Here is a 25404-nt window from a genome sequence, read left to right as displayed (position 1 = left end):
GTGTGTCGCTGAGTGGGGAAAATCGGTTAGACACGTGAAGCGGGTGGTGGTGTTCCGTGAGCCCTTTACTACGCTTCCCCCGAACCGTCACCCACCGGTCCTGACTGGCCGGCTGCTCGGGAGCTGCAGGGGAGCGGCTAGCCTCAGCTGCTATGGGCCGGTCCGCCGCTAGCTTAGCCTGGTTAGCTGAGGAGGCTATCGGACTATGGTCAAATTGGCAGAACCGGACCTCTAACTGACTGAGCCTCGCCTCCAGCCCTGCAAATAAACTACACTTTAAGCACTTACCGTCTTCACTAAAGGAGGCAGAGGAATAACTAAACATTTCACACACTGAGCAGCAAAGAGGTGAAACGGTGGGAGACGGAGAGCCCATGCTAAGATGCTAACGGAGGCTAACGGACAGAAAATGTATTGGTGATTGGTGACAGTGAAAGTTACGGAAGAGAAAATGAGCGAGTGTTGAAATAAAGACAGTAATGTACCAGATATAGTGCTATTTTACCAGAAAACAGTCTAAGTTTAAGACAAAAAAGTCGGGAGAGATCTGTGCCCGCACGCCGTGCAGCAGCAACGGACCGCAACACCAGGAAGTGACGCGATGCGTGACGCAGTACGTTACCCAATCAGCAAGCACGCAAGAGATCAGCAAGCAAGCCTCCAGCAACCTAGTTAGTACTAGTTAGTACTAGTACTATAGTATTTTTACCTGGAGCCTGCAGCTGGGACTCTAGTATAGTAGTACTAGTTAGTACTAGTTAGTACTAGTACTATAGTACTTTTACCCGGGGCCTGCAGCTGGTACTCTAGTATAGTAGTACTAGTTAGTACTAGTTAGTACTAGTTGGTACTAGTTAGTACTAGTACTATAGTACTTTTACCCAGGGCCTTCAGCTGGTACTCTAGTATAGTAGTACTAGTTAGTACTAGTACTATAGTACTTTTACCCAGGGCCTTCAGCTGGTACTCTAGTATCGTAGTACTAGTTAGTACTAGTACTATAGTACTTTTACCCGGGGCCTGCAGCTGGTACTCTAGTATCGTAGTACTAGTTAGTACTAGTTAGTACTAGTACTATAGTACTTTTACCTGGGGCCTGCAGCTGGGACTCTAGTATAGTAGTACTAGTTAGTACTAGTTAGTACTAGTACTATAGTACTTTTACCCGGGGCCTGCAGCTGGTACTCTAGTATCGTAGTACTAGTTAGTACTAGTTAGTACTAGTACTATAGTACTTTTACCCGGGGCCTGCAGCTGGTACTCTAGTATCATAGTACTAGTTAGTACTAGTTAGTACTAGTACTATAGTACTTTTACCCGGGGCCTGCAGCTGGTACTCTAGTATCCTAGTACTAGTTAGTACTAGTTAGTACTAGTACTATAGTACTTTTACCCGGGGCCTGCAGCTGGTACTCTAGTATCGTAGTACTAGTTAGTACTAGTACTATAGTACTTTTACCCGGGGCCTGCAGCTGGTACTCTAGTATAGTAGTACTAGTTAGTACTAGTACTATAGTACTTTTACCCGGGGCCTGCAGCTGGTACTCTAGTATCATAGTACTAGTTAGTACTAGTTAGTACTAGTACTATAGTACTTTTAGCCGGGGCCTGCAGCTGGTACTCTAGTATCGTAGTACTAGTTAGTACTAGTTAGTACTAGTACTATAGTACTTTTACCCGGGGCCTGCAGCTGGTATTCTAGTATTGTAGTACTAGTTAGTACTAGTTAGTACTAGTACTATAGTACTTTTAGCCGGGGCCTGCAGCTGGTACTCTAGTATCGTAGTACTAGTTAGTACTAGTACTATAGTACTTTTACCCGGGGCCTGCAGCTGGTACTCTAGTATCATAGTACTAGTTAGTACTAGTTAGTACTAGTACTATAGTACTTTTACCCGGGGCCTGCAGCTGGTACTCTAGTATCGTAGTACTAGTTAGTACTAGTTAGTACTAGTACTATAGTACTTTTACCCGGGGCCTGCAGCTGGTACTCTAGTATCATAGTACTAGTTAGTACTAGTTAGTACTAGTACTATAGTACTTTTACCCGGGGCCTGCAGCTGGTATTCTAGTATCGTAGTACTAGTTAGTACTAGTTAGTACTAGTACTATAGTACTTTTACCCGGGGCCTGCAGCTGGTACTCTAGTATCATAGTACTAGTTAGTACTAGTTAGTACTAGTACTATAGTACTTTTACCCGGGGCCTGCAGCTGGTATTCTAGTATCGTAGTACTAGTTGGGGTCCTTCAGGCCCGGGTAGCTGGGGGGGGGCTCCACCTTCTGTGTGGGGTCTGCCCCGGTCTGTCCGGGTTGGGGGTTCTCTGTGGCGATACTCCTTGTGGTCTTGGCCGGTGGAGCCTCTCAGTGTGGACGGCCACCCATAGGTAGTGTTTTCCTCACCCGGATCGTTAGTGCTAAGCCATGTCACCAGTCCAGTGTGTGTGTGTGTGTGTGTGTGGTGTGTGTGTGTGTGTGTGTGTGTGTGTGTGTGTGTGTGTGTGTGTGTGTGTGTGTGTGTGTGTGTGTGTGTGTGTGTGTGTGTGTGTGTGTGTGTGTGTGTGTGTGTGTGTGTGTGTGTGTGTGGGCGTGTGAGTGTATGCACATGTGTATGAGTGTGAGTGAGGGTGTGTGTATGCGTGGGGGTGGGGTCGTATGGGATGTTTTAAATTGTACTTTTGATTGTTATTTTATTTTGTATGTAAAGCACCATGAGTTGCACTTACACTGCATGAGTTGGTGCTATACAAATAAATCAAGTTTAAGTTTAAGTTTAGTTAGTACTAGTACTATAGTACTTTTACCCGGGGCCTGCAGCTGGGACTCTAGTATAGTAGTACTAGTTAGTACTAGTACTATAGTACTTTTACCTGGGGCCTGCAGCATGTATTCTAGTATAGTAGTACTAGTTAGTACTAGTACTATAGTACTTTTACCTGGGGCCTGCAGGTGGTACTCTAGTATAGTAGTACTAGTTAGTACTAGTTAGTACTAGTACTATAGTACTTTTACCTGGGGCCTGCAGCTGGGACTCTAGTATAGTAGTACTAGTTAGTACTAGTACTATAGTACTTTTACCCGGGGCCTGCAGCTGGGACTCTAGTATAGTAGTACTAGTTAGTACTAGTTAGTACTAGTTAGTACTAGTACTATAGTACTTTTACCTGGGGCCCTCAGCTGGGACTCTAGTATAGTAGTACTAGTTAGTACTAGTTAGTACTAGTTAGTACTAGTTAGTACTAGTTAGTACTAGTACTATAGTACTTTTACCCGGGGCCTGCAGCTGGTACTCTAGTATCGTAGTACTAGTTAGTACTAGTTAGTACTAGTACTATAGTACCTTTACCTGTGGCCTGCAGCTGGTACTGTAGTATAGTAGTACTAGTTAGTACTAGTTAGTACTAGTACTATAGTACTTTTACCTGGGGCCTGCAGCAGGACACTAGTATAGTAGTACTAGTTAGTACTAGTTAGTACTAGTACTATAGTACTTTTACCTGGGGCCTGCAGCAGGACACTAGTATAGTAGTACTAGTTAGTACTAGTTAGTACTAGTACTATAGTACTTTTACCTGGGGCCTGCAGCTGGGACTCTAGTATAGTAGTACTAGTTAGTACTAGTTAGTACTAGTACTATAGTACTTTTACCTGGGGCCTGCAGCTGGGACTCTAGTATAGTAGTACTAGTTAGTACTAGTTAGTACTAGTACTATAGTACTTTTACCTGGGGCCTGCAGCAGGACACTAGTATAGTAGTACTAGTTAGTACTAGTTAGTACTAGTACTATAGTACTTTTACCTGGGGCTTGCAGCTGGGACTCTAGTATAGTAGTACTAGTTAGTACTAGTTAGTACTAGTACTATAGTACTTTTACCTGGGGCCTGCAGCTGGTACTCTGGTATAGTAGTACTAGTTAGTACTAGTACTATAGTACCTTTACCTGTGGCCTGCAGCTGGTACTCTAGTATAGTAGTACTAGTTAGTACTAGTTAGTACTAGTACTATAGTACTTTTACCTGGGGCCTGCAGCTGGGACTCTAGTATAGTAGTACTAGTTAGTACTAGTTAGTACTAGTACTATAGTACTTTTACCTGGAGCCTGCAGCTGGGACTCTAGTATAGTAGTACTAGTTAGTACTAGTTAGTACTAGTTTGTACTAGTTAGTACTAGTACTATAGTACTTTTACCTGTGGCCTGCAGCTGGGACTCTAGTATAGTAGTACTAGTTAGTACTAGTTAGTACTAGTTAGTACTAGTTAGTACTAGTACTATAGTACTTTTACATGGGGCCTGCAGCTGGGACTCTAGTATAGTAGTACTAGTTAGTACTAGTTAGTACTAGTTAGTACTAGTTAGTACTAGTTAGTACTAGTACTATAGTACTTTTACCTGGAGCCTGCAGCTGGGACTCTAGTATAGTAGTACTAGTTAGTACTAGTTAGTACTAGTTAGTACTAGTTAGTACTAGTACTATAGTACTTTTACATGGGGCCTGCAGCTGGGACTCTAGTATAGTAGTACTAGTTAGTACTAGTTAGTACTAGTTAGTACTAGTTAGTACTAGTTAGTACTAGTACTATAGTACTTTTACCTGGGGCCTGCAGCTGGGACTCTAGTATAGTAGTACTAGTTAGTACTAGTTAGTACTAGTACTATAGTACTTTTACCTGTGGCCTGCAGCAGGACTCTAGTATAGTAGTACTAGTTAGTACTAGTTAGTACTAGTACTATAGTACTTTTACCTGTGGCCTGCAGCAGGACTCTAGTATAGTAGTACTAGTTAGTACTAGTTAGTACTAGTACTATAGTACCTTTACCTGTGGCCTGCAGCAGGACTCTAGTATAGTAGTACTAGTTAGTACTAGTTAGTACTAGTTAGTACTAGTTAGTACTAGTACTATAGTACCTTTACCTGTAGCCTGCAGCAGGACTCTAGTATAGTAGTACTAGTTAGTACTAGTTAGTACTAGTTAGTACTAGTTAGTACTAGTACTATAGTACTTTTACCCGGGGCCTGCAGCTGGGACTCTAGTATAGTAGTACTAGTTAGTACTAGTTAGTACTAGTACTATAGTACTTTTACCTGGGGCCTCTATCTGGGACTCTAGTATAGAGTACTAGTTAGTACTAGTTAGTACTAGTTAGTACTAGTACTATAGTACTTTTACCCGGGGCCTGCAGCTGGGACTCTAGTATAGTAGTACTAGTTAGTACTAGTTATTACTAGTTATTACTAGTTAGTACTAGTTAGTACTAGTTAGTACTAGTACTATAGTACTTTTACCTGGGGCCTGCAGCTGGGACTCTAGTATAGTAGTACTAGTTAGTACTAGTTAGTACTAGTACTATAGTACTTTTACATGGGGCCTGCAGCTGGGACTCTAGTATAGTAGTACTAGTTAGTACTAGTTAGTACTAGTACTATAGTACTTTTACCTGGGGCCTGCAGCAGGACTCTAGTATAGTAGTACTAGTTAGTACTAGTTAGTACTAGTACTATAGTACTTTTACCTGGGGCCTGCAGCAGGACTCTAGTATAGTAGTACTAGTTAGTACTAGTTAGTACTAGTACTATAGTACTTTTACCTGGGGCCTGCAGCTGGGACTCTAGTATAGTAGTACTAGTTAGTACTAGTTAGTACTAGTACTATAGTACTTTTACCTGGGGCCTGCAGCTGGGACTCTAATATAGAGTACTAGTTAGTACTAGTTAGTACTAGTACCTGGGGCCTGCAGCATGTATTCTAGTATCGTAGTACTAGTTAGTACTAGTTAGTACTAGTACCTGGGGCCTGCAGCTGGGACTCTAATATAGAGTACTAGTTAGTACTAGTTAGTACTAGTTAGTACTAGTACCTGGGGCCTGCAGCATGTATTCTAGTATAGTAGTACTAGTTAGTACTAGTACTATAGTACTTTTACCAGGGGCCTGCAGCTGGGACTCTAATATAGAGTACTAGTTAGTACTAGTTAGTACTAGTTAGTACTAGTACTATAGTACTTTTACCTGGGGCCTGCAGCATGTATTCTAGTATCGTAGTACTAGTTAGTACTAGTTAGTACTAGTTAGTACTATAGTACCTGGGGCCTGCAGCTGGGACTCTAGTATAGAGTACTAGTTAGTAATAGTTAGTACTAGTTAGTACTAGTACCTGGAGCCTGTAACTGGGACAGCAGCTGCGACACCGACTTCTTCTGGGCTTGAGCGATGAACGACAGAGTTTCCTGATCCAGAACTCCGAGGAACGACTGCAGGTCCAGGATCAGTTTAGTCAGCACTGTAAACACATGAGTCATGTTAGGACTGATGAGTCATGTTAGGACTGCAGGTCCAGGATCAGTTTAGTCAGCACTGCAGAGACATGAGTCATGTTAGGACTGATCCAGGATCAGTTTAGTCAGCACTGTAGAGACATGAGTCATGTTACTGCAGGTCCAGGATCAGTTTAGTCAGCACTGTAGAGACATGAGTCATGTTACTGCAGGTCCAGGATCAGCTTAGTCAGCACTGTAGAGACATGAGTCATGTTAGGACTGCAGGTCCAGGATCAGTTTAGTCAGCACTGTAAACACATGAGTCATGTTACTGCAGGTCCAGGATCAGTTTAGTCAGCACTGTAGAGACATGAGTCATGTTAGGACTGATCCAGGATCAGTTTAGTCAGCACTGTAGAGACATGAGTCATGTTACTGCAGGTCCAGGATCAGTTTAGTCAGCACTGCAGAGACATGAGTCATGTTAGGACTGCAGGTCCAGGATCAGTTTAGTCAGCACTGTAGAGACATGAGTCATGTTAGGACTGATCCAGGATCAGTTTAGTCAGCACTGTAGAGACATGAGTCATGTTAGGACTGCAGATCCAGGATCAGTTTAGTCAGCACTGTAGAGACATGAGTCATGTTAGGACTGGTCCAGGATCAGTTTAGTCAGCACTGTAGAGACATGAGTCATGTTAGGACTGCAGGTCCAGGATCAGTTTAGTCAGCACTGTAGAGACATGAGTCATGTTACTGCAGGTCCAGGATCAGTTTAGTCAGCACTGTAGAGACATGAGTCATGTTAGGACTGCAGGTCCAGGATCAGTTTAGTCAGCACTGTAGAGACATGAGTCATGTTAGGACTGCAGGTCCAGGATCAGTTTAGTCAGCACTGTAAAGACATGAGTCATGTTACTGCAGGTCCAGGATCAGTTTAGTCAGCACTGTAGAGACATGAGTCATGTTAGGACTGATCCAGGATCAGTTTAGTCAGCACTGTAGAGACATGAGTCATGTTAGGACTGCAGGTCCAGGATCAGTTTAGTCAGCACTGCAGAGACATGAGTCATGTTACTGCAGGTCCAGGATCAGTTTAGTCAGCACTGTAGAGACATGAGTCATGTTAGGACTGATCCAGGATCAGTTTAGTCAGCACTGTAGAGACATGAGTCATGTTAGGACTGATCCAGGATCAGTTTAGTCAGCACTGTAGAGACATGAGTCATGTTAGGACTGCAGGTCCAGGATCAGTTTAGTCAGCACTGCAGAGACATGAGTCATGTTACTGCAGGTCCAGGATCAGTTTAGTCAGCACTGCAGAGACATGAGTCATGTTAGGACTGCAGGTCCAGGATCAGTTTAGTCAGCACTGTAGAGACATGAGTCATGTTAGGACTGCAGATCCAGGATCAGTTTAGTCAGCACTGCAGAGACATGAGTCATGTTAGGACTGATCCAGGATCAGTTTAGTCAGCACTGTAGAGACATGAGTCATGTTAGGACTGATCCAGGATCAGTTTAGTCAGCACTGTAGAGACATGAGTCATGTTAGGACTGATCCAGGATCAGTTTAGTCAGCACTGCAGAGACATGAGTCATGTTACTGCAGGTCCAGGATCAGTTTAGTCAGCACTGCAGAGACATGAGTCATGTTACTGCAGGTCCAGGATCAGTTTAGTCAGCACTGTAGAGACATGAGTCATGTTACTGCAGGTCCAGGATCAGTTTAGTCAGCACTGCAGAGACATGAGTCATGTTACTGCAGGTCCAGGATCAGTTTAGTCAGCACTGCAAACACATGAGTCATGTTAGGACTGATCCAGGATCAGTTTAGTCAGCACTGTAGAGACATGAGTCATGTTAGGACTGCAGGTCCAGGATCAGTTTAGTCAGCACTGTAGAGACATGAGTCATGTTAGGACTGCAGGTCCAGGATCAGTTTAGTCAGCACTGTAGAGACATGAGTCATGTTAGGACTGGTCCAGGATCAGTTTAGTCAGCACTGTAGAGACATGAGTCATGTTAGGACTGATCCAGGATCAGTTTAGTCAGCACTGTAGAGACATGAGTCATGTTAGGACTGCAGGTCCAGGATCAGTTTAGTCAGCACTGTAGAGACATGAGTCATGTTAGGACTGCAGGTCCAGGATCAGTTTAGTCAGCACTGTAGAGACATGAGTCATGTTACTGCAGGTCCAGGATCAGTTTAGTCAGCACTGTAGAGACATGAGTCATGTTACTGCAGGTCCAGGATCAGCTTAGTCAGCACTGTAGAGACATGAGTCATGTTACTGCAGGTCCAGGATCAGCTTAGTCAGCACTGCAGAGACATGAGTCATGTTACTGCAGATCCAGGATCAGTTTAGTCAGCACTGCAGAGACATGAGTCATGTTAGGACTGCAGGTCCAGGATCAGTTTAGTCAGCACTGCAGAGACATGAGTCATGTTACTGCAGGTCCAGGATCAGTTTAGTCAGCACTGCAGAGACATGAGTCATGTTACTGCAGGTCCAGGATCAGTTTAGTCAGCACTGTAGAGACATGAGTCATGTTACTGCAGGTCCAGGATCAGTTTAGTCAGCACTGCAGAGACATGAGTCATGTTACTGCAGGTCCAGGATCAGTTTAGTCAGCACTGCAGAGACATGAGTCATGTTAGGACTGCAGGTCCAGGATCAGTTTAGTCAGCACTGTAGAGACATGAGTCATGTTAGGACTGATCCAGGATCAGTTTAGTCAGCACTGTAGAGACATGAGTCATGTTACTGCAGGTCCAGGATCAGCTTAGTCAGCACTGCAGAGACATGAGTCATGTTAGGACTGCAGGTCCAGGATCAGTTTAGTCAGCACTGTAGAGACATGAGTCATGTTAGGACTGCAGGTCCAGGATCAGTTTAGTCAGCACTGTAGAGACATGAGTCATGTTACTGCAGGTCCAGGATCAGCTTAGTCAGCACTGTAGAGACATGAGTCATGTTACTGCAGGTCCAGGATCAGTTTAGTCAGCACTGTAGAGACATGAGTCATGTTAGGACTGCAGGTCCAGGATCAGTTTAGTCAGCACTGTAGAGACATGAGTCATGTTACTGCAGGTCCAGGATCAGCTTAGTCAGCACTGTAGAGACATGAGTCATGTTAGGACTGATCCAGGATCAGTTTAGTCAGCACTGTAGAGACATGAGTCATGTTACTGCAGGTCCAGGATCAGTTTAGTCAGCACTGCAGAGACATGAGTCATGTTAGGACTGATCCAGGATCAGTTTAGTCAGCACTGTAGAGACATGAGTCATGTTAGGACTGATCCAGGATCAGTTTAGTCAGCACTGTAGAGACATGAGTCATGTTAGGACTGGTCCAGGATCAGTTTAGTCAGCACTGTAGAGACATGAGTCATGTTACTGCAGGTCCAGGATCAGTTTAGTCAGCACTGCAGAGACATGAGTCATGTTACTGCAGGTCCAGGATCAGTTTAGTCAGCACTGCAGAGACATGAGTCATGTTAGGACTGCAGGTCCAGGATCAGTTTAGTCAGCACTGTAGAGACATGAGTCATGTTAGGACTGCAGGTCCAGGATCAGTTTAGTCAGCACTGCAGAGACATGAGTCATGTTAGGACTGATCCAGGATCAGTTTAGTCAGCACTGTAGAGACATGAGTCATGTTAGGACTGATCCAGGATCAGTTTAGTCAGCACTGCAGAGACATGAGTCATGTTACTGCAGGTCCAGGATCAGTTTAGTTAGCACTGTAGAGACATGAGTCATGTTAGGACTGCAGGTCCAGGATCAGTTTAGTCAGCACTGCAGAGACATGAGTCATGTTAGGACTGATCCAGGATCAGTTTAGTCAGCACTGTAGAGACATGAGTCATGTTAGGACTGCAGGTCCAGGATCAGTTTAGTCAGCACTGTAGAGACATGAGTCATGTTAGGACTGATCCAGGATCAGTTTAGTCAGCACTGTAGAGACATGAGTCATGTTAGGACTGCAGGTCCAGGATCAGTTTAGTCAGCACTGCAGAGACATGAGTCATGTTACTGCAGGTCCAGGATCAGTTTAGTCAGCACTGCAGAGACATGAGTCATGTTAGGACTGATCCAGGATCAGTTTAGTCAGCACTGTAGAGACATGAGTCATGTTAGGACTGCAGGTCCAGGATCAGTTTAGTCAGCACTGTAGAGACATGAGTCATGTTAGGACTGGTCCAGGATCAGTTTAGTCAGCACTGTAGAGACATGAGTCATGTTACTGCAGGTCCAGGATCAGTTTAGTCAGCACTGTAGAGACATGAGTCATGTTAGGACTGCAGGTCCAGGATCAGTTTAGTCAGCACTGTAGAGACATGAGTCATGTTACTGCAGGTCCAGGATCAGTTTAGTCAGCACTGTAGAGACATGAGTCATGTTACTGCAGGTCCAGGATCAGTTTAGTCAGCACTGTAGAGACATGAGTCATGTTAGGACTGGTCCAGGATCAGCTTAGTCAGCACTGTAAAGACATGAGTCATGTTACTGCAGGTCCAGGATCAGTTTAGTCAGCACTGTAGAGACATGAGTCATGTTAGGACTGATCCAGGATCAGTTTAGTCAGCACTGCAGAGACATGAGTCATGTTAGGACTGATCCAGGATCAGTTTAGTCAGCACTGTAGAGACATGAGTCATGTTAGGACTGCAGGTCCAGGATCAGTTTAGTCAGCACTGTAAAGACATGAGTCATGTTAGGACTGATCCAGGATCAGTTTAGTCAGCACTGTAGAGACATGAGTCATGTTACTGCAGGTCCAGGATCAGTTTAGTCAGCACTGTAGAGACATGAGTCATGTTAGGACTGCAGGTCCAGGATCAGTTTAGTCAGCACTGCAGAGACATGAGTCATGTTAGGACTGCAGGTCCAGGATCAGCTTAGTCAGCACTGTAGAGACATGAGTCATGTTACTGCAGGTCCAGGATCAGTTTAGTCAGCACTGTAGAGACATGAGTCATGTTACTGCAGGTCCAGGATCAGTTTAGTCAGCACTGCAGAGACATGAGTCATGTTAGGACTGATCCAGGATCAGTTTAGTCAGCACTGTAGAGACATGAGTCATGTTAGGACTGCAGGTCCAGGATCAGTTTAGTCAGCACTGTAGAGACATGAGTCATGTTACTGCAGGTCCAGGATCAGCTTAGTCAGCACTGTAGAGACATGAGTCATGTTAGGACTGATCCAGGATCAGTTTAGTCAGCACTGCAGAGACATGAGTCATGTTACTGCAGGTCCAGGATCAGTTTAGTCAGCACTGCAGAGACATGAGTCATGTTACTGCAGGTCCAGGATCAGTTTAGTCAGCACTGCAGAGACATGAGTCATGTTACTGCAGGTCCAGGATCAGTTTAGTCAGCACTGTAGAGACATGAGTCATGTTACTGCAGGTCCAGGATCAGTTTAGTCAGCACTGTAGAGACATGAGTCATGTTACTGCAGGTCCAGGATCAGTTTAGTCAGCACTGTAGAGACATGAGTCATGTTACTGCAGGTCCAGGATCAGTTTAGTCAGCACTGTAGAGACATGAGTCATGTTAGGACTGATCCAGGATCAGTTTAGTCAGCACTGTAGAGACATGAGTCATGTTAGGACTGCAGGTCCAGGATCAGTTTAGTCAGCACTGCAGAGACATGAGTCATGTTACTGCAGGTCCAGGATCAGTTTAGTCAGCACTGTAGAGACATGAGTCATGTTAGGACTGATCCAGGATCAGTTTAGTCAGCACTGTAGAGACATGAGTCATGTTACTGCAGGTCCAGGATCAGTTTAGTCAGCACTGTAGAGACATGAGTCATGTTAGGACTGCAGGTCCAGGATCAGTTTAGTCAGCACTGTAGAGACATGAGTCATGTTAGGACTGCAGGTCCAGGATCAGTTTAGTCAGCACTGTAAAGACATGAGTCATGTTAGGACTGATCCAGGATCAGTTTAGTCAGCACTGTAGAGACATGAGTCATGTTACTGCAGGTCCAGGATCAGTTTAGTCAGCACTGTAGAGACATGAGTCATGTTAGGACTGCAGGTCCAGGATCAGTTTAGTCAGCACTGTAGAGACATGAGTCATGTTAGGACTGCAGGTCCAGAATCAGTTTAGTCAGCACTGTAGAGACATGAGTCATGTTAGGACTGCAGGTCCAGGATCAGTTTAGTCAGCACTGTAGAGACATGAGTCATGTTAGGACTGATCCAGGATCAGTTTAGTCAGCACTGTAGAGACATGAGTCATGTTACTGCAGGTCCAGGATCAGTTTAGTCAGCACTGTAGAGACATGAGTCATGTTAGGACTGCAGGTCCAGGATCAGTTTAGTCAGCACTGTAGAGACATGAGTCATGTTAGGACTGATCCAGGATCAGTTTAGTCAGCACTGTAAAGACATGAGTCATGTTAGGACTGCAGGTCCAGGATCAGTTTAGTCAGCACTGTAGAGACATGAGTCATGTTAGGACTGCAGGTCCAGGATCAGTTTAGTCAGCACTGTAAAGACATGAGTCATGTTAGGACTGCAGGTCCAGGATCAGCTTAGTCAGCACTGTAGAGACATGAGTCATGTTAGGACTGATCCAGGATCAGTTTAGTCAGCACTGCAGAGACATGAGTCATGTTAGGACTGCAGGTCCAGGATCAGCTTAGTCAGCACTGTAGAGACATGAGTCATGTTAGGACTGCAGGTCCAGGATCAGTTTAGTCAGCACTGTAGAGACATGAGTCATGGTATGTCAATGTCAATGTCAATGTGAATTTTATTTATAAAGCATATTTAAAAACGACCGGGTCGACCAAAGTGCTGTACAGCATACAAGAAAATAAAACAATACCGAAATAAAAACACAGTACACAGTGTAGAAACAATAAAATCACTAACATACTAAAATGATCAATAAAATAGTAATAAAAATAGAGAATAGAGAATAGACGACAAAGAACAGACACATACAGTGCACAATCACTTCACACAGATGTAGGAACTCATTTGGCACAAACTAAAAGCCAAAGAAAATTAATACGTTTTCAAAGAAGACTTAAAAACCAAAAATGGTAGGACTGAGGAGTCATGGTTGAGCTGAGGAGACAGAGAAGAGTGCTGAGTCATGTTAGGGTTAGGGTTAGCAAAGCGGAGCAGAGTGCTGAGTCATGTTAGGACTGATGAGTCATGTTAGGACTGAGGAGTCATGTTAGGACTGAGGAGACAGAGTGCTGAGTCATGTTTAGGCGGAGGAGGCGGAGCAGAGTGCTGAGTCATGGTTCCCTCATGGTTCCTCTCAAACAGACGTCCTTTCTTCTACAATCAGTGGTTTTAGTCGGATCATGACTCATCGCTAATCAAACATTTACATTCCAGCAGCTTCACATGTTCTTATCATTTAACCACTCTGACGTTCCAGGTTAGGAATGCAGCTCCTAAAGCACCTGTTCAGGTGAGTTTCAGCTCTGAAACACCTGTTCAGGTGAGTTTCAGCTCTGAAGCACCTGTTCAGGTGAGTTTCAGCTCTGAAGCACCTGTTCAGGTGAGTTTCAGCTCTGAAACACCTGTTCAGGTGAGTTTCAGCTCTGAAGCACCTGTTCAGGTGAGTTTCAGCTGCTCTGAATCACCTGTTCAGGTGAGTTTCAGCTGCTCTGAAACACCTGTTCAGGTGAGTTTCAGCTGCTCTGAATCACCTGTTCAGGTGAGTTTCAGCTGCTCTGAAACACCTGTTCAGGTGAGTTTCAGCTCTGAAACACCTGTTCAGGTGAGTTTCAGCTCTGAAACACCTGTTCAGGTGAGTTTCAGCTCTGAATCACCTGTTCAGGTGAGTTTCAGCTCTGAAACACCTGTTCAGGTGAGTTTCAGCTCTGAATCACCTGTTCAGGTGAGTTTCAGCTCTGAAACACCTGTTCAGGTGAGTTTCAGCTGCTCTGAAACACCTGTTCAGGTGAGTTTCAGCTCTGAAACACCTGTTCAGGTGAGTTTCAGCTCTGAAGCACCTGTTCAGGTGAGTTTCAGCTGCTCTGAATCACCTGTTCAGGTGAGTTTCAGCTGCTCTGAAACACCTGTTCAGGTGAGTTTCAGCTCTGAAGCACCTGTTCAGGTGAGTTTCAGCTGCTCTGAATCACCTGTTCAGGTGAGTTTCAGCTGCTCTGAAACACCTGTTCAGGTGAGTTTCAGCTCTGAAACACCTGTTCAGGTGAGTTTCAGCTCTGAAACACCTGTTCAGGTGAGTTTCAGCTCTGAATCACCTGTTCAGGTGAGTTTCAGCTCTGAAACACCTGTTCAGGTGAGTTTCAGCTCTGAATCACCTGTTCAGGTGAGTTTCAGCTCTGAAACACCTGTTCAGGTGAGTTTCAGCTGCTCTGAAACACCTGTTCAGGTGAGTTTCAGCTCTGAAACACCTGTTCAGGTGAGTTTCAGCATTGAAACACCTGTTCAGGTGAGTTTCAGCTCTGAAACACCTGTTCAGGTGAGTTTCAGCTCTGAAACACCTGTTCAGGTGAGTTTCAGCTGCTCTGAAACACCTGTTCAGGTGAGTTTCAGCTGCTCTGAAACACCTGTTCAGGTGAGTTTCAGCTCTGAAACACCTGTTCAGGTGAGTTTCAGCATTGAAACACCTGTTCAGGTGAGTTTCAGCTCTGAAACACCTGTTCAGGTGAATTTCAGCTCTGAAACACCTGTTCAGGTGAGTTTCAGCATTGAAACACCTGTTCAGGTGAGTTTCAGCTCTGAAACACCTGTTCAGGTGAGTTTCAGCTCTGAAACACCTGTTCAGGTGAGTTTCAGCATTGAAACACCTGTTCAGGTGAGTTTCAGCTCTGAAACACCTGTTCAGGTGAGTTTCAGCTCTGAAACACCTGTTCAGGTGAGTTTCAGCTGCTCTGAAGCACCTGTTCAGGTGAGTTTCAGCATTGAAACACCTGTTCAGGTGAATTTCAGCTCTGAAACACCTGTTCAGGTGAGTTTCAGCATTGAAACACCTGTTCAGGTGAGTTTCAGCTCTGAAACACCTGTTCAGGTGAATTTCAGCTCTGAAACACCTGTTCAGGTGAGTTTCAGCATTGAAACACCTGTTCAGGTGAGTTTCAGCTCTGAAACACCTGTTCAGGTGAGTTTCAGCTCTGAAACACCTGTTCAGGTGAGTTTCAGCTGCTCTGAAGCACCTGTTCAGGTGAGTTTCAGCTCTGAAACACCTGTTCAGGTGAGTTTCAGCTCTGAAACACCTGTTCAGGTGAGTTTCAGCTCTGAAACACCTGTTCAGGTGAGTTTCAGCTGCTCTGAAGCACCTGTTCAGGTGAGTTTCAGCTCTGAAACACCTGTTCAGGTGAGTTTCAGCTCTGAAACACCTGTTCAGGTGAGTTTCAGCTCTGAAACACCTGTTCAGGTGAGTTTCAGCTGCTCTGAAGCACCTGTTCAGGTGAGTTTCAGCTCTGAAACACCTGTTCAGGTGAGTTTCAGCTCTGAAACACCTGTTCAGGTGAGTTTCAGCTCTGAAACACCTGTTCAGGTGAGTTTCAGCTGCTCTGAAACACCTGTTCAGGTGAGTTTCAGCTGCTCTGAAACACCTGTTCAGGTGAGTTTCAGCTCTGAATCACCTGTTCAGGTGAGTTTCAGCTCTGAATCACCTGTTCAGGTGAGTTTCAGCTCTGGAACACCTGTTCAGGTGAGTTTCAGCTGCTCTGAAACACCTGTTCAGGTGAGTTTCAGCTGCTCTGAAACACCTGTTCAGGTGAGTTTCAGCTGCTCTGAAACACCTGTTCAGGTGAGTTTCAGCTGCTCTGAAACACCTGTTCAGGTGAGTTTCAGCTGCTCTGAAACACCTGTTCAGGTGAGTTTCAGCTCTGAAACACCTGTTCAGGTGAGTTTCAGCTCTGAAACACCTGTTCAGGTGAGTTTCAGCTCTGAAGCACCTGTTCAGGTGAGTTTCAGCTGCTCTGAATCACCTGTTCAGGTGAGTTTCAGCTGCTCTGAAACACCTGTTCAGGTGAGTTTCAGCTCTGAAGCACCTGTTCAGGTGAGTTTCAGCTGCTCTGAATCACCTGTTCAGGTGAGTTTCAGCTGCTCTGAAACACCTGTTCAGGTGAGTTTCAGCTCTGAAACACCTGTTCAGGTGAGTTTCAGCTCTGAAACACCTGTTCAGGTGAGTTTCAGCTCTGAATCACCTGTTCAGGTGAGTTTCAGCTCTGAAACACCTGTTCAGGTGAGTTTCAGCTCTGAATCACCTGTTCAGGTGAGTTTCAGCTCTGAAACACCTGTTCAGGTGAGTTTCAGCTGCTCTGAAACACCTGTTCAGGTGAGTTTCAGCTCTGAAACACCTGTTCAGGTGAGTTTCAGCTCTGAAACACCTGTTCAGGTGAGTTTCAGCTCTGAAACACCTGTTCAGGTGAGTTTCAGCTGCTCTGAAACACCTGTTCAGGTGAGTTTCAGCTGCTCTGAAACACCTGTTCAGGTGAGTTTCAGCTCTGAAACACCTGTTCAGGTGAGTTTCAGCATTGAAACACCTGTTCAGGTGAGTTTCAGCTCTGAAACACCTGTTCAGGTGAATTTCAGCTCTGAAACACCTGTTCAGGTGAGTTTCAGCATTGAAACACCTGTTCAGGTGAGTTTCAGCTCTGAAACACCTGTTCAGGTGAGTTTCAGCTCTGAAACACCTGTTCAGGTGAGTTTCAGCATTGAAACACCTGTTCAGGTGAGTTTCAGCTCTGAAACACCTGTTCAGGTGAGTTTCAGCTCTGAAACACCTGTTCAGGTGAGTTTCAGCTGCTCTGAAGCACCTGTTCAGGTGAGTTTCAGCATTGAAACACCTGTTCAGGTGAATTTCAGCTCTGAAACACCTGTTCAGGTGAGTTTCAGCATTGAAACACCTGTTCAGGTGAGTTTCAGCTCTGAAACACCTGTTCAGGTGAATTTCAGCTCTGAAACACCTGTTCAGGTGAGTTTCAGCATTGAAACACCTGTTCAGGTGAGTTTCAGCTCTGAAACACCTGTTCAGGTGAGTTTCAGCTCTGAAACACCTGTTCAGGTGAGTTTCAGCTGCTCTGAAGCACCTGTTCAGGTGAGTTTCAGCTCTGAAACACCTGTTCAGGTGAGTTTCAGCTCTGAAACACCTGTTCAGGTGAGTTTCAGCTCTGAATCACCTGTTCAGGTGAGTTTCAGCTCTGGAACACCTGTTCAGGTGAGTTTCAGCTGCTCTGAAACACCTGTTCAGGTGAGTTTCAGCTGCTCTGAAACACCTGTTCAGGTGAGTTTCAGCTGCTCTGAAACACCTGTTCAGGTGAGTTTCAGCTGCTCTGAAACACCTGTTCAGGTGAGTTTCAGCTGCTCTGAAACACCTGTTCAGGTGAGTTTCAGCTCTGAAACACCTGTTCAGGTGAGTTTCAGCTCTGAAACACCTGTTCAGGTGAGTTTCAGCTCTGGAACACCTGTTCAGGTGAGTTTCAGCTGCTCTGAAGCACCTGTTCAGGTGAGTTTCAGCTGCTCTGAAACACCTGTTCAGGTGAGTTTCAGCTGCTCTGAAACACCTGTTCAGGTGAGTTTCAGCTCTGAAACACCTGTTGAGGTGAGTTTCAGCTGCTCTGAATCACCTGTTCAGGTGAGTTTCAGCTGCTCTGAAACACCTGTTCAGGTGAGTTTCAGCTCTGAAACACCTGTTCAGGTGAGTTTCAGCTCTGAAACACCTGTTCAGGTGAGTTTCAGCTCTGAAACACCTGTTCAGGTGAGTTTCAGCTCTGAAACACCTGTTCAGGTGAGTTTCAGCTCTGGAACACCTGTTCAGGTGAGTTTCAGCTCTGGAACACCTGTTCAGGTGAGTTTCAGCTGCTCTGAAACACCTGTTCAGGTGAGTTTCAGCTGCTCTGAAACACCTGTTCAGGTGAGTTTCAGCTGCTCTGAAACACCTGTTCAGGTGAGTTTCAGCTGCTCTGAAACACCTGTTCAGGTGAGTTTCAGCTCTGAAACACCTGTTCAGGTGAGTTTCAGCTCTGAAACACCTGTTCAGGTGAATTTCAGCTCTGAAACACCTGTTCAGGTGAGTTTCAGCATTGAAACACCTGTTCAGGTGAGTTTCAGCTCTGAAACACCTGTTCAGGTGAGTTTCAGCTCTGAAACACCTGTTCAGGTGAGTTTCAGCATTGAAACACCTGTTCAGGTGAGTTTCAGCTCTGAAACACCTGTTCAGGTGAGTTTCAGCTCTGAAACACCTGTTCAGGTGAGTTTCAGCTGCTCTGAAGCACCTGTTCAGGTGAGTTTCAGCATTGAAACACCTGTTCAGGTGAATTTCAGCTCTGAAACACCTGTTCAGGTGAGTTTCAGCATTGAAACACCTGTTCAGGTGAGTTTCAGCTCTGAAACACCTGTTCAGGTGAGTTTCAGCTCTGAAACACCTGTTCAGGTGAGTTTCAGCATTGAAACACCTGTTCAGGTGAGTTTCAGCTCTGAAACACCTGTTCAGGTGAGTTTCAGCTCTGAAACACCTGTTCAGGTGAGTTTCAGCTGCTCTGAAACACCTGTTCAGGTGAGTTTCAGCTCTGAAACACCTGTTCAGGTGAGTTTCAGCTGCTCTGAAGCACCTGTTCAGGTGAGTTTCAGCTCTGAAACACCTGTTCAGGTGAGTTTCAGCTCTGAAACACCTGTTCAGGTGAGTTTCAGCTCTGAATCACCTGTTCAGGTGAGTTTCAGCTCTGGAACACCTGTTCAGGTGAGTTTCAGCTGCTCTGAAACACCTGTTCAGGTGAGTTTCAGCTGCTCTGAAACACCTGTTCAGGTGAGTTTCAGCTGCTCTGAAACACCTGTTCAGGTGAGTTTCAGCTGCTCTGAAACACCTGTTCAGGTGAGTTTCAGCTCTGAAACACCTGTTCAGGTGAGTTTCAGCTCTGAAACACCTGTTCAGGTGAGTTTCAGCTCTGAAACACCTGTTCAGGTGAGTTTCAGCTCTGAAACACCTGTTCAGGTGAGTTTCAGCTGCTCTGAAGCACCTGTTCAGGTGAGTTTCAGCTGCTCTGAAACACCTGTTCAGGTGAGTTTCAGGTGAAACACCTGTTCAGGTGAGTTTCAGCTGCTCTGAAACACCTGTTCAGGTGAGTTTCAGCTCTGAAACACCTGTTCAGGTGAGTTTCAGCATTGAAACACCTGTTCAGGTGAGTTTCAGCTCTGAAACACCTGTTCAGGTGAATTTCAGCTCTGAAACACCTGTTCAGGTGAGTTTCAGCATTGAAACACCTGTTCAGGTGAGTTTCAGCTCTGAAACACCTGTTCAGGTGAGTTTCAGCTCTGAAACACCTGTTCAGGTGAGTTTCAGCATTGAAACACCTGTTCAGGTGAGTTTCAGCTCTGAAACACCTGTTCAGGTGAGTTTCAGCTCTGAAACACCTGTTCAGGTGAGTTTCAGCTGCTCTGAAGCACCTGTTCAGGTGAGTTTCAGCATTGAAACACCTGTTCAGGTGAATTTCAGCTCTGAAACACCTGTTCAGGTGAGTTTCAGCATTGAAACACCTGTTCAGGTGAGTTTCAGCTCTGAAACACCTGTTCAGGTGAATTTCAGCTCTGAAACACCTGTTCAGGTGAGTTTCAGCATTGAAACACCTGTTCAGGTGAGTTTCAGCTCTGAAACACCTGTTCAGGTGAGTTTCAGCTCTGAAACACCTGTTCAGGTGAGTTTCAGCTGCTCTGAAGCACCTGTTCAGGTGAGTTTCAGCTCTGAAACACCTGTTCAGGTGAGTTTCAGCTCTGAAACACCTGTTCAGGTGAGTTTCAGCTCTGAATCACCTGTTCAGGTGAGTTTCAGCTCTGGAACACCTGTTCAGGTGAGTTTCAGCTGCTCTGAAACACCTGTTCAGGTGAGTTTCAGCTGCTCTGAAACACCTGTTCAGGTGAGTTTCAGCTGCTCTGAAACACCTGTTCAGGTGAGTTTCAGCTGCTCTGAAACACCTGTTCAGGTGAGTTTCAGCTGCTCTGAAACACCTGTTCAGGTGAGTTTCAGCTCTGAAACACCTGTTCAGGTGAGTTTCAGCTCTGAAACACCTGTTCAGGTGAGTTTCAGCTCTGGAACACCTGTTCAGGTGAGTTTCAGCTGCTCTGAAGCACCTGTTCAGGTGAGTTTCAGCTGCTCTGAAACACCTGTTCAGGTGAGTTTCAGCTGCTCTGAAACACCTGTTCAGGTGAGTTTCAGCTCTGAAACACCTGTTGAGGTGAGTTTCAGCTGCTCTGAATCACCTGTTCAGGTGAGTTTCAGCTGCTCTGAAACACCTGTTCAGGTGAGTTTCAGCTCTGAAACACCTGTTCAGGTGAGTTTCAGCTCTGAAACACCTGTTCAGGTGAGTTTCAGCTCTGAAACACCTGTTCAGGTGAGTTTCAGCTCTGAAACACCTGTTCAGGTGAGTTTCAGCTCTGGAACACCTGTTCAGGTGAGTTTCAGCTCTGGAACACCTGTTCAGGTGAGTTTCAGCTGCTCTGAAACACCTGTTCAGGTGAGTTTCAGCTGCTCTGAAACACCTGTTCAGGTGAGTTTCAGCTGCTCTGAAACACCTGTTCAGGTGAGTTTCAGCTGCTCTGAAACACCTGTTCAGGTGAGTTTCAGCTCTGAAACACCTGTTCAGGTGAGTTTCAGCTCTGAAACACCTGTTCAGGTGAATTTCAGCTCTGAAACACCTGTTCAGGTGAGTTTCAGCATTGAAACACCTGTTCAGGTGAGTTTCAGCTCTGAAACACCTGTTCAGGTGAGTTTCAGCTCTGAAACACCTGTTCAGGTGAGTTTCAGCATTGAAACACCTGTTCAGGTGAGTTTCAGCTCTGAAACACCTGTTCAGGTGAGTTTCAGCTCTGAAACACCTGTTCAGGTGAGTTTCAGCTGCTCTGAAGCACCTGTTCAGGTGAGTTTCAGCATTGAAACACCTGTTCAGGTGAATTTCAGCTCTGAAACACCTGTTCAGGTGAGTTTCAGCATTGAAACACCTGTTCAGGTGAGTTTCAGCTCTGAAACACCTGTTCAGGTGAGTTTCAGCTCTGAAACACCTGTTCAGGTGAGTTTCAGCATTGAAACACCTGTTCAGGTGAGTTTCAGCTCTGAAACACCTGTTCAGGTGAGTTTCAGCTCTGAAACACCTGTTCAGGTGAGTTTCAGCTGCTCTGAAACACCTGTTCAGGTGAGTTTCAGCTCTGAAACACCTGTTCAGGTGAGTTTCAGCTGCTCTGAAGCACCTGTTCAGGTGAGTTTCAGCTCTGAAACACCTGTTCAGGTGAGTTTCAGCTCTGAAACACCTGTTCAGGTGAGTTTCAGCTCTGAATCACCTGTTCAGGTGAGTTTCAGCTCTGGAACACCTGTTCAGGTGAGTTTCAGCTGCTCTGAAACACCTGTTCAGGTGAGTTTCAGCTGCTCTGAAACACCTGTTCAGGTGAGTTTCAGCTGCTCTGAAACACCTGTTCAGGTGAGTTTCAGCTGCTCTGAAACACCTGTTCAGGTGAGTTTCAGCTCTGAAACACCTGTTCAGGTGAGTTTCAGCTCTGAAACACCTGTTCAGGTGAGTTTCAGCTCTGAAACACCTGTTGAGGTGAGTTTCAGCTGCTCTGAAGCACCTGTTCAGGTGAGTTTCAGCTCTGAAACACCTGTTCAGGTGAGTTTCAGCTCTGAAACACCTGTTCAGGTGAGTTTCAGCTCTGAAACACCTGTTCAGATGAGTTTCAGCTCTGAAACACCTGTTCAGGTGAGTTTCAGCTCTGAAACACCTGTTCAGGTGAGTTTCAGCTCTGAAACACCTGTTCAGGTGAGTTTCAGCTCTGGAACACCTGTTCAGGTGAGTTTCAGCTCTGAAACACCTGTTCAGGTGAGTTTCAGCTCTGGAACACCTGTTCAGGTGAGTTTCAGCTCTGAAACACCTGTTCAGGTGAGTTTCAGCTGCTCTGAAACACCTGTTCAGGTGAGTTTCAGCTGCTCTGAAACACCTGTTCAGGTGAGTTTCAGCTGCTCTGAAACACCTGTTCAGGTGAGTTTCAGCTGCTCTGAAACACCTGTTCAGGTGAGTTTCAGCTGCTCTGAAACACCTGTTCAGGTGAGTTTCAGCTCTGAAACACCTGTTCAGGTGAGTTTCAGCTGCTCTGAAACACCTGTTCAGGTGAGTTTCAGCTGCTCTGAAGCACCTGTTCAGGTGAGTTTCAGCTGCTCTGAAACACCTGTTCAGGTGAGTTTCAGGTGAAACACCTGTTCAGGTGAGTTTCAGCTGCTCTGAAACACCTGTTCAGGTGAGTTTCAGCTGCTCTGAAACACCTGTTCAGGTGAGTTTCAGCTGCTCTGAAACACCTGTTCAGGTGAGTTTCAGCTCTGAAACACCTGTTCAGGTGAGTTTCAGGTGAGTTTCAGCTCTGAAACACCTGTTCAGGTGAGTTTCAGCTGCTCTGAATCACCTGTTCAGGTGAGTTTCAGCTGCTCTGAAACACCTGTTCAGGTGAGTTTCAGCTCTGAATCACCTGTTCAGGTGAGTTTCAGCTCTGAAACACCTGTTCAGGTGAGTTTCAGCTCTGAAACACCTGTTCAGGTGAGTTTCAGCTCTGAATCACCTGTTCAGGTGAGTTTCAGCTGCTCTGAAACACCTGTTCAGGTGAGTTTCAGCTGCTCTGAAACACCTGTTCAGGTGAGTTTCAGCTTTGAAACACCTGTTCAGGTGAGTTTCAGCATTGAAACACCTGTTCAGGTGAGTTTCAGCTCTGAATCACCTGTTCAGGTGAGTTTCAGCTCTGAAACACCTGTTCAGGTGAGTTTCAGCTCTGAAACACCTGTTCAGGTGAGTTTCAGCTCTGAAACACCTGTTCAGGTGAGTTTCAGCTGCTCTGAAACACCTGTTCAGGTGAGTTTCAGCTCTGAAACACCTGTTCAGGTGAGTTTCAGCTCTGAATCACCTGTTCAGGTGAGTTTCAGCTGAAACACCTGTTCAGGTGAGTTTCAGCTCTGAAACACCTGTTCAGGTGAGTTTCAGCTCTGAATCACCTGTTCAGGTGAGTTTCAGCTCTGAAACACCTGTTCAGGTGAGTTTCAGCTCTGAATCACCTGTCCAGGTGAGTTTCAGCTCTGAAACACCTGTTCAGGTGAGTTTCAGCTCTGAAGCACCTGTTCAGGTGAGTTTCAGCTGCTCTGAAACACCTGTTCAGGTGAGTTTCAGGTGAGTTTCAGCTGCTCTGAAACACCTGTTCAGGTGAGTTTCAGCTCTGAAACACCTGTTCAGGTGAGTTTCAGCTCTGAAACACCTGTTCAGGTGAGTTTCAGGTGAGTTTCAGCTGCTCTGAAACACCTGTTCAGGTGAGTTTCAGCTGCTCTGAAACACCTGTTCAGGTGAGTTTCAGCTGCTCTGAATCACCTGTTCAGGTGAGTTTCAGCTGCTCTGAAACACCTGTTCAGGTGAGTTTCAGCTCTGAAACACCTGTTCAGGTGAGTTTCAGCTCTGAAACACCTGTTCAGGTGAGTTTCAGCTCTGAAGCACCTGTTCAGGTGAGTTTCAGCTGCTCTGAAACACCTGTTCAGGTGAGTTTCAGCTGCTCTGAAACACCTGTTCAGGTGAGTTTCAGCTGCTCTGAAACACCTGTTCAGGTGAGTTTCAGCTGCTCTGAAACACCTGTTCAGGTGAGTTTCAGCTGCTCTGAAACACCTGTTCAGGTGAGTTTCAGCTCTGAAACACCTGTTCAGGTGAGTTTCAGCTGCTCTGAAACACCTGTTCAGGTGAGTTTCAGGTGAGTTTCAGCTCTGGAACACCTGTTCAGGTGAGTTTCAGCTCTGAAACACCTGTTCAGGTGAGTTTCAGCTGCTCTGAATCACCTGTTCAGGTGAGTTTCAGCTGCTCTGAAACACCTGTTCAGGTGAGTTTCAGCTGCTCTGAAACACCTGTTCAGGTGAGTTTCTGCTCTGAAACACCTGTTCAGGTGAATTTCAGCTCTGAAACACCTGTTCAGGTGAGTTTCAGCTGCTCTGAATCACCTGTTCAGGTGAGTTTCGGCATTGAAACACCTGTTCAGGTGAGTTTCAGCTCTGAAACACCTGTTCAGGTGAGTTTCAGCTCTGAAACACCTGTCCAGGTGAGTTTCAGCTCTGAAACACCTGTTCAGGTGAGTTTCAGCTCTGAAACACCTGTTCAGGTGAGTTTCAGCTCTGAAACACCTGTTCAGGTGAGTTTCAGCTCTGAAACACCTGTTCAGGTGAGTTTCAGCTCTGAAACACCTGTCCAGGTGAGTTTCAGCTCTGAAACACCTGTTCAGGTGAGTTTCAGCTCTGAAACACCTGTTCAGGTGAGTTTCAGCTCTGAAACACCTGTTCAGGTGAGTTTCAGCTCTGAAACACCTGTTCAGGTGAGTTTCAGCTCTGAAACACCTGTTCAGGTGAGTTTCAGCTCTGAAACACCTGTTCAGGTGAGTTTCAGCTCTGAAACACCTGTTCAGGTGAGCTTCAGCTCTGAAACACCTGTTCAGGTGAGTTTCAGGTCTGAAACACCTGTTCAGGTGAGTTTCAGCTCTGAAACACCTGTTCAGGTGAGTTTCAGCTGCTCTGAAACACCTGTTCAGGTGAGTTTCAGCTGCTCTGAAACACCTGTTCAGGTGAGTTTCAGCTGCTCTGAATCACCTGTTCAGGTGAATTTCAGCTGCTCTGAAACACCTGTTCAGGTGAGTTTCAGATCTGAAACACCTGTTCAGGTGAGTTTCAGCTCTGAAACACCTGTTCAGGTGAGTTTCAGGTCTGAAACACCTGTTCAGGTGAGTTTCAGCTCTGAAACACCTGTTCAGGTGAGTTTCAGCTGCTCTGAAACACCTGTTCAGGTGAGTTTCAGCTGCTCTGAAACACCTGTCCAGGTGAGTTTCAGCTCTGAAACACCTGTTCAGGTGAGTTTCAGCTGCTCTGAAACACCTGTTCAGGTGAGTTTCAGCTGCTCTGAAACACCTGTTCAGGTGAGTTTCAGCATTGAAACACCTGTTCAGGTGAGTTTCAGCTCTGAATCACCTGTTCAGGTGAGTTTCAGCTCTGAAACACCTGTTCAGGTGAGTTTCAGCTGCTCTGAAACACCTGTTCAGGTGAGTTTCAGCTCTGAAACACCTGTTCAGGTGAGTTTCAGCTCTGAAACACCTGTTCAGGTGAGTTTCAGCTCTGAAACACCTGTTCAGGTGAGTTTCAGCTCTGAAAC

At 45.7% G+C, this 25404-nt stretch overlaps 1 protein-coding gene across 1 annotated transcript in view; it reads right to left on the bottom strand.

Moving 5' to 3' along the window:
• si:dkey-220o5.5 (actin filament-associated protein 1-like 2) overlaps positions 1-25404 on the bottom strand; it is an 82614-nt gene that overhangs the window by 43481 nt on the left and 13729 nt on the right. Inside the window, exon 3 of the mRNA XM_061729738.1 lies at positions 6154-6279. Coding sequence (XP_061585722.1) covers positions 6154-6279 — 126 coding nt within the window. The remainder of the gene's footprint in view (positions 1-6153; positions 6280-25404) is intronic.

The sequence above is a fragment of the Cololabis saira genome, chromosome 9, assembly GCF_033807715.1.
Source record: "Cololabis saira isolate AMF1-May2022 chromosome 9, fColSai1.1, whole genome shotgun sequence".
NCBI lineage: Eukaryota > Metazoa > Chordata > Actinopteri > Beloniformes > Belonidae > Cololabis > Cololabis saira.
The sequence above is the reverse complement of the archived record's forward strand: the minus strand, read 5'-3'. Positions and strand labels throughout refer to the sequence as shown.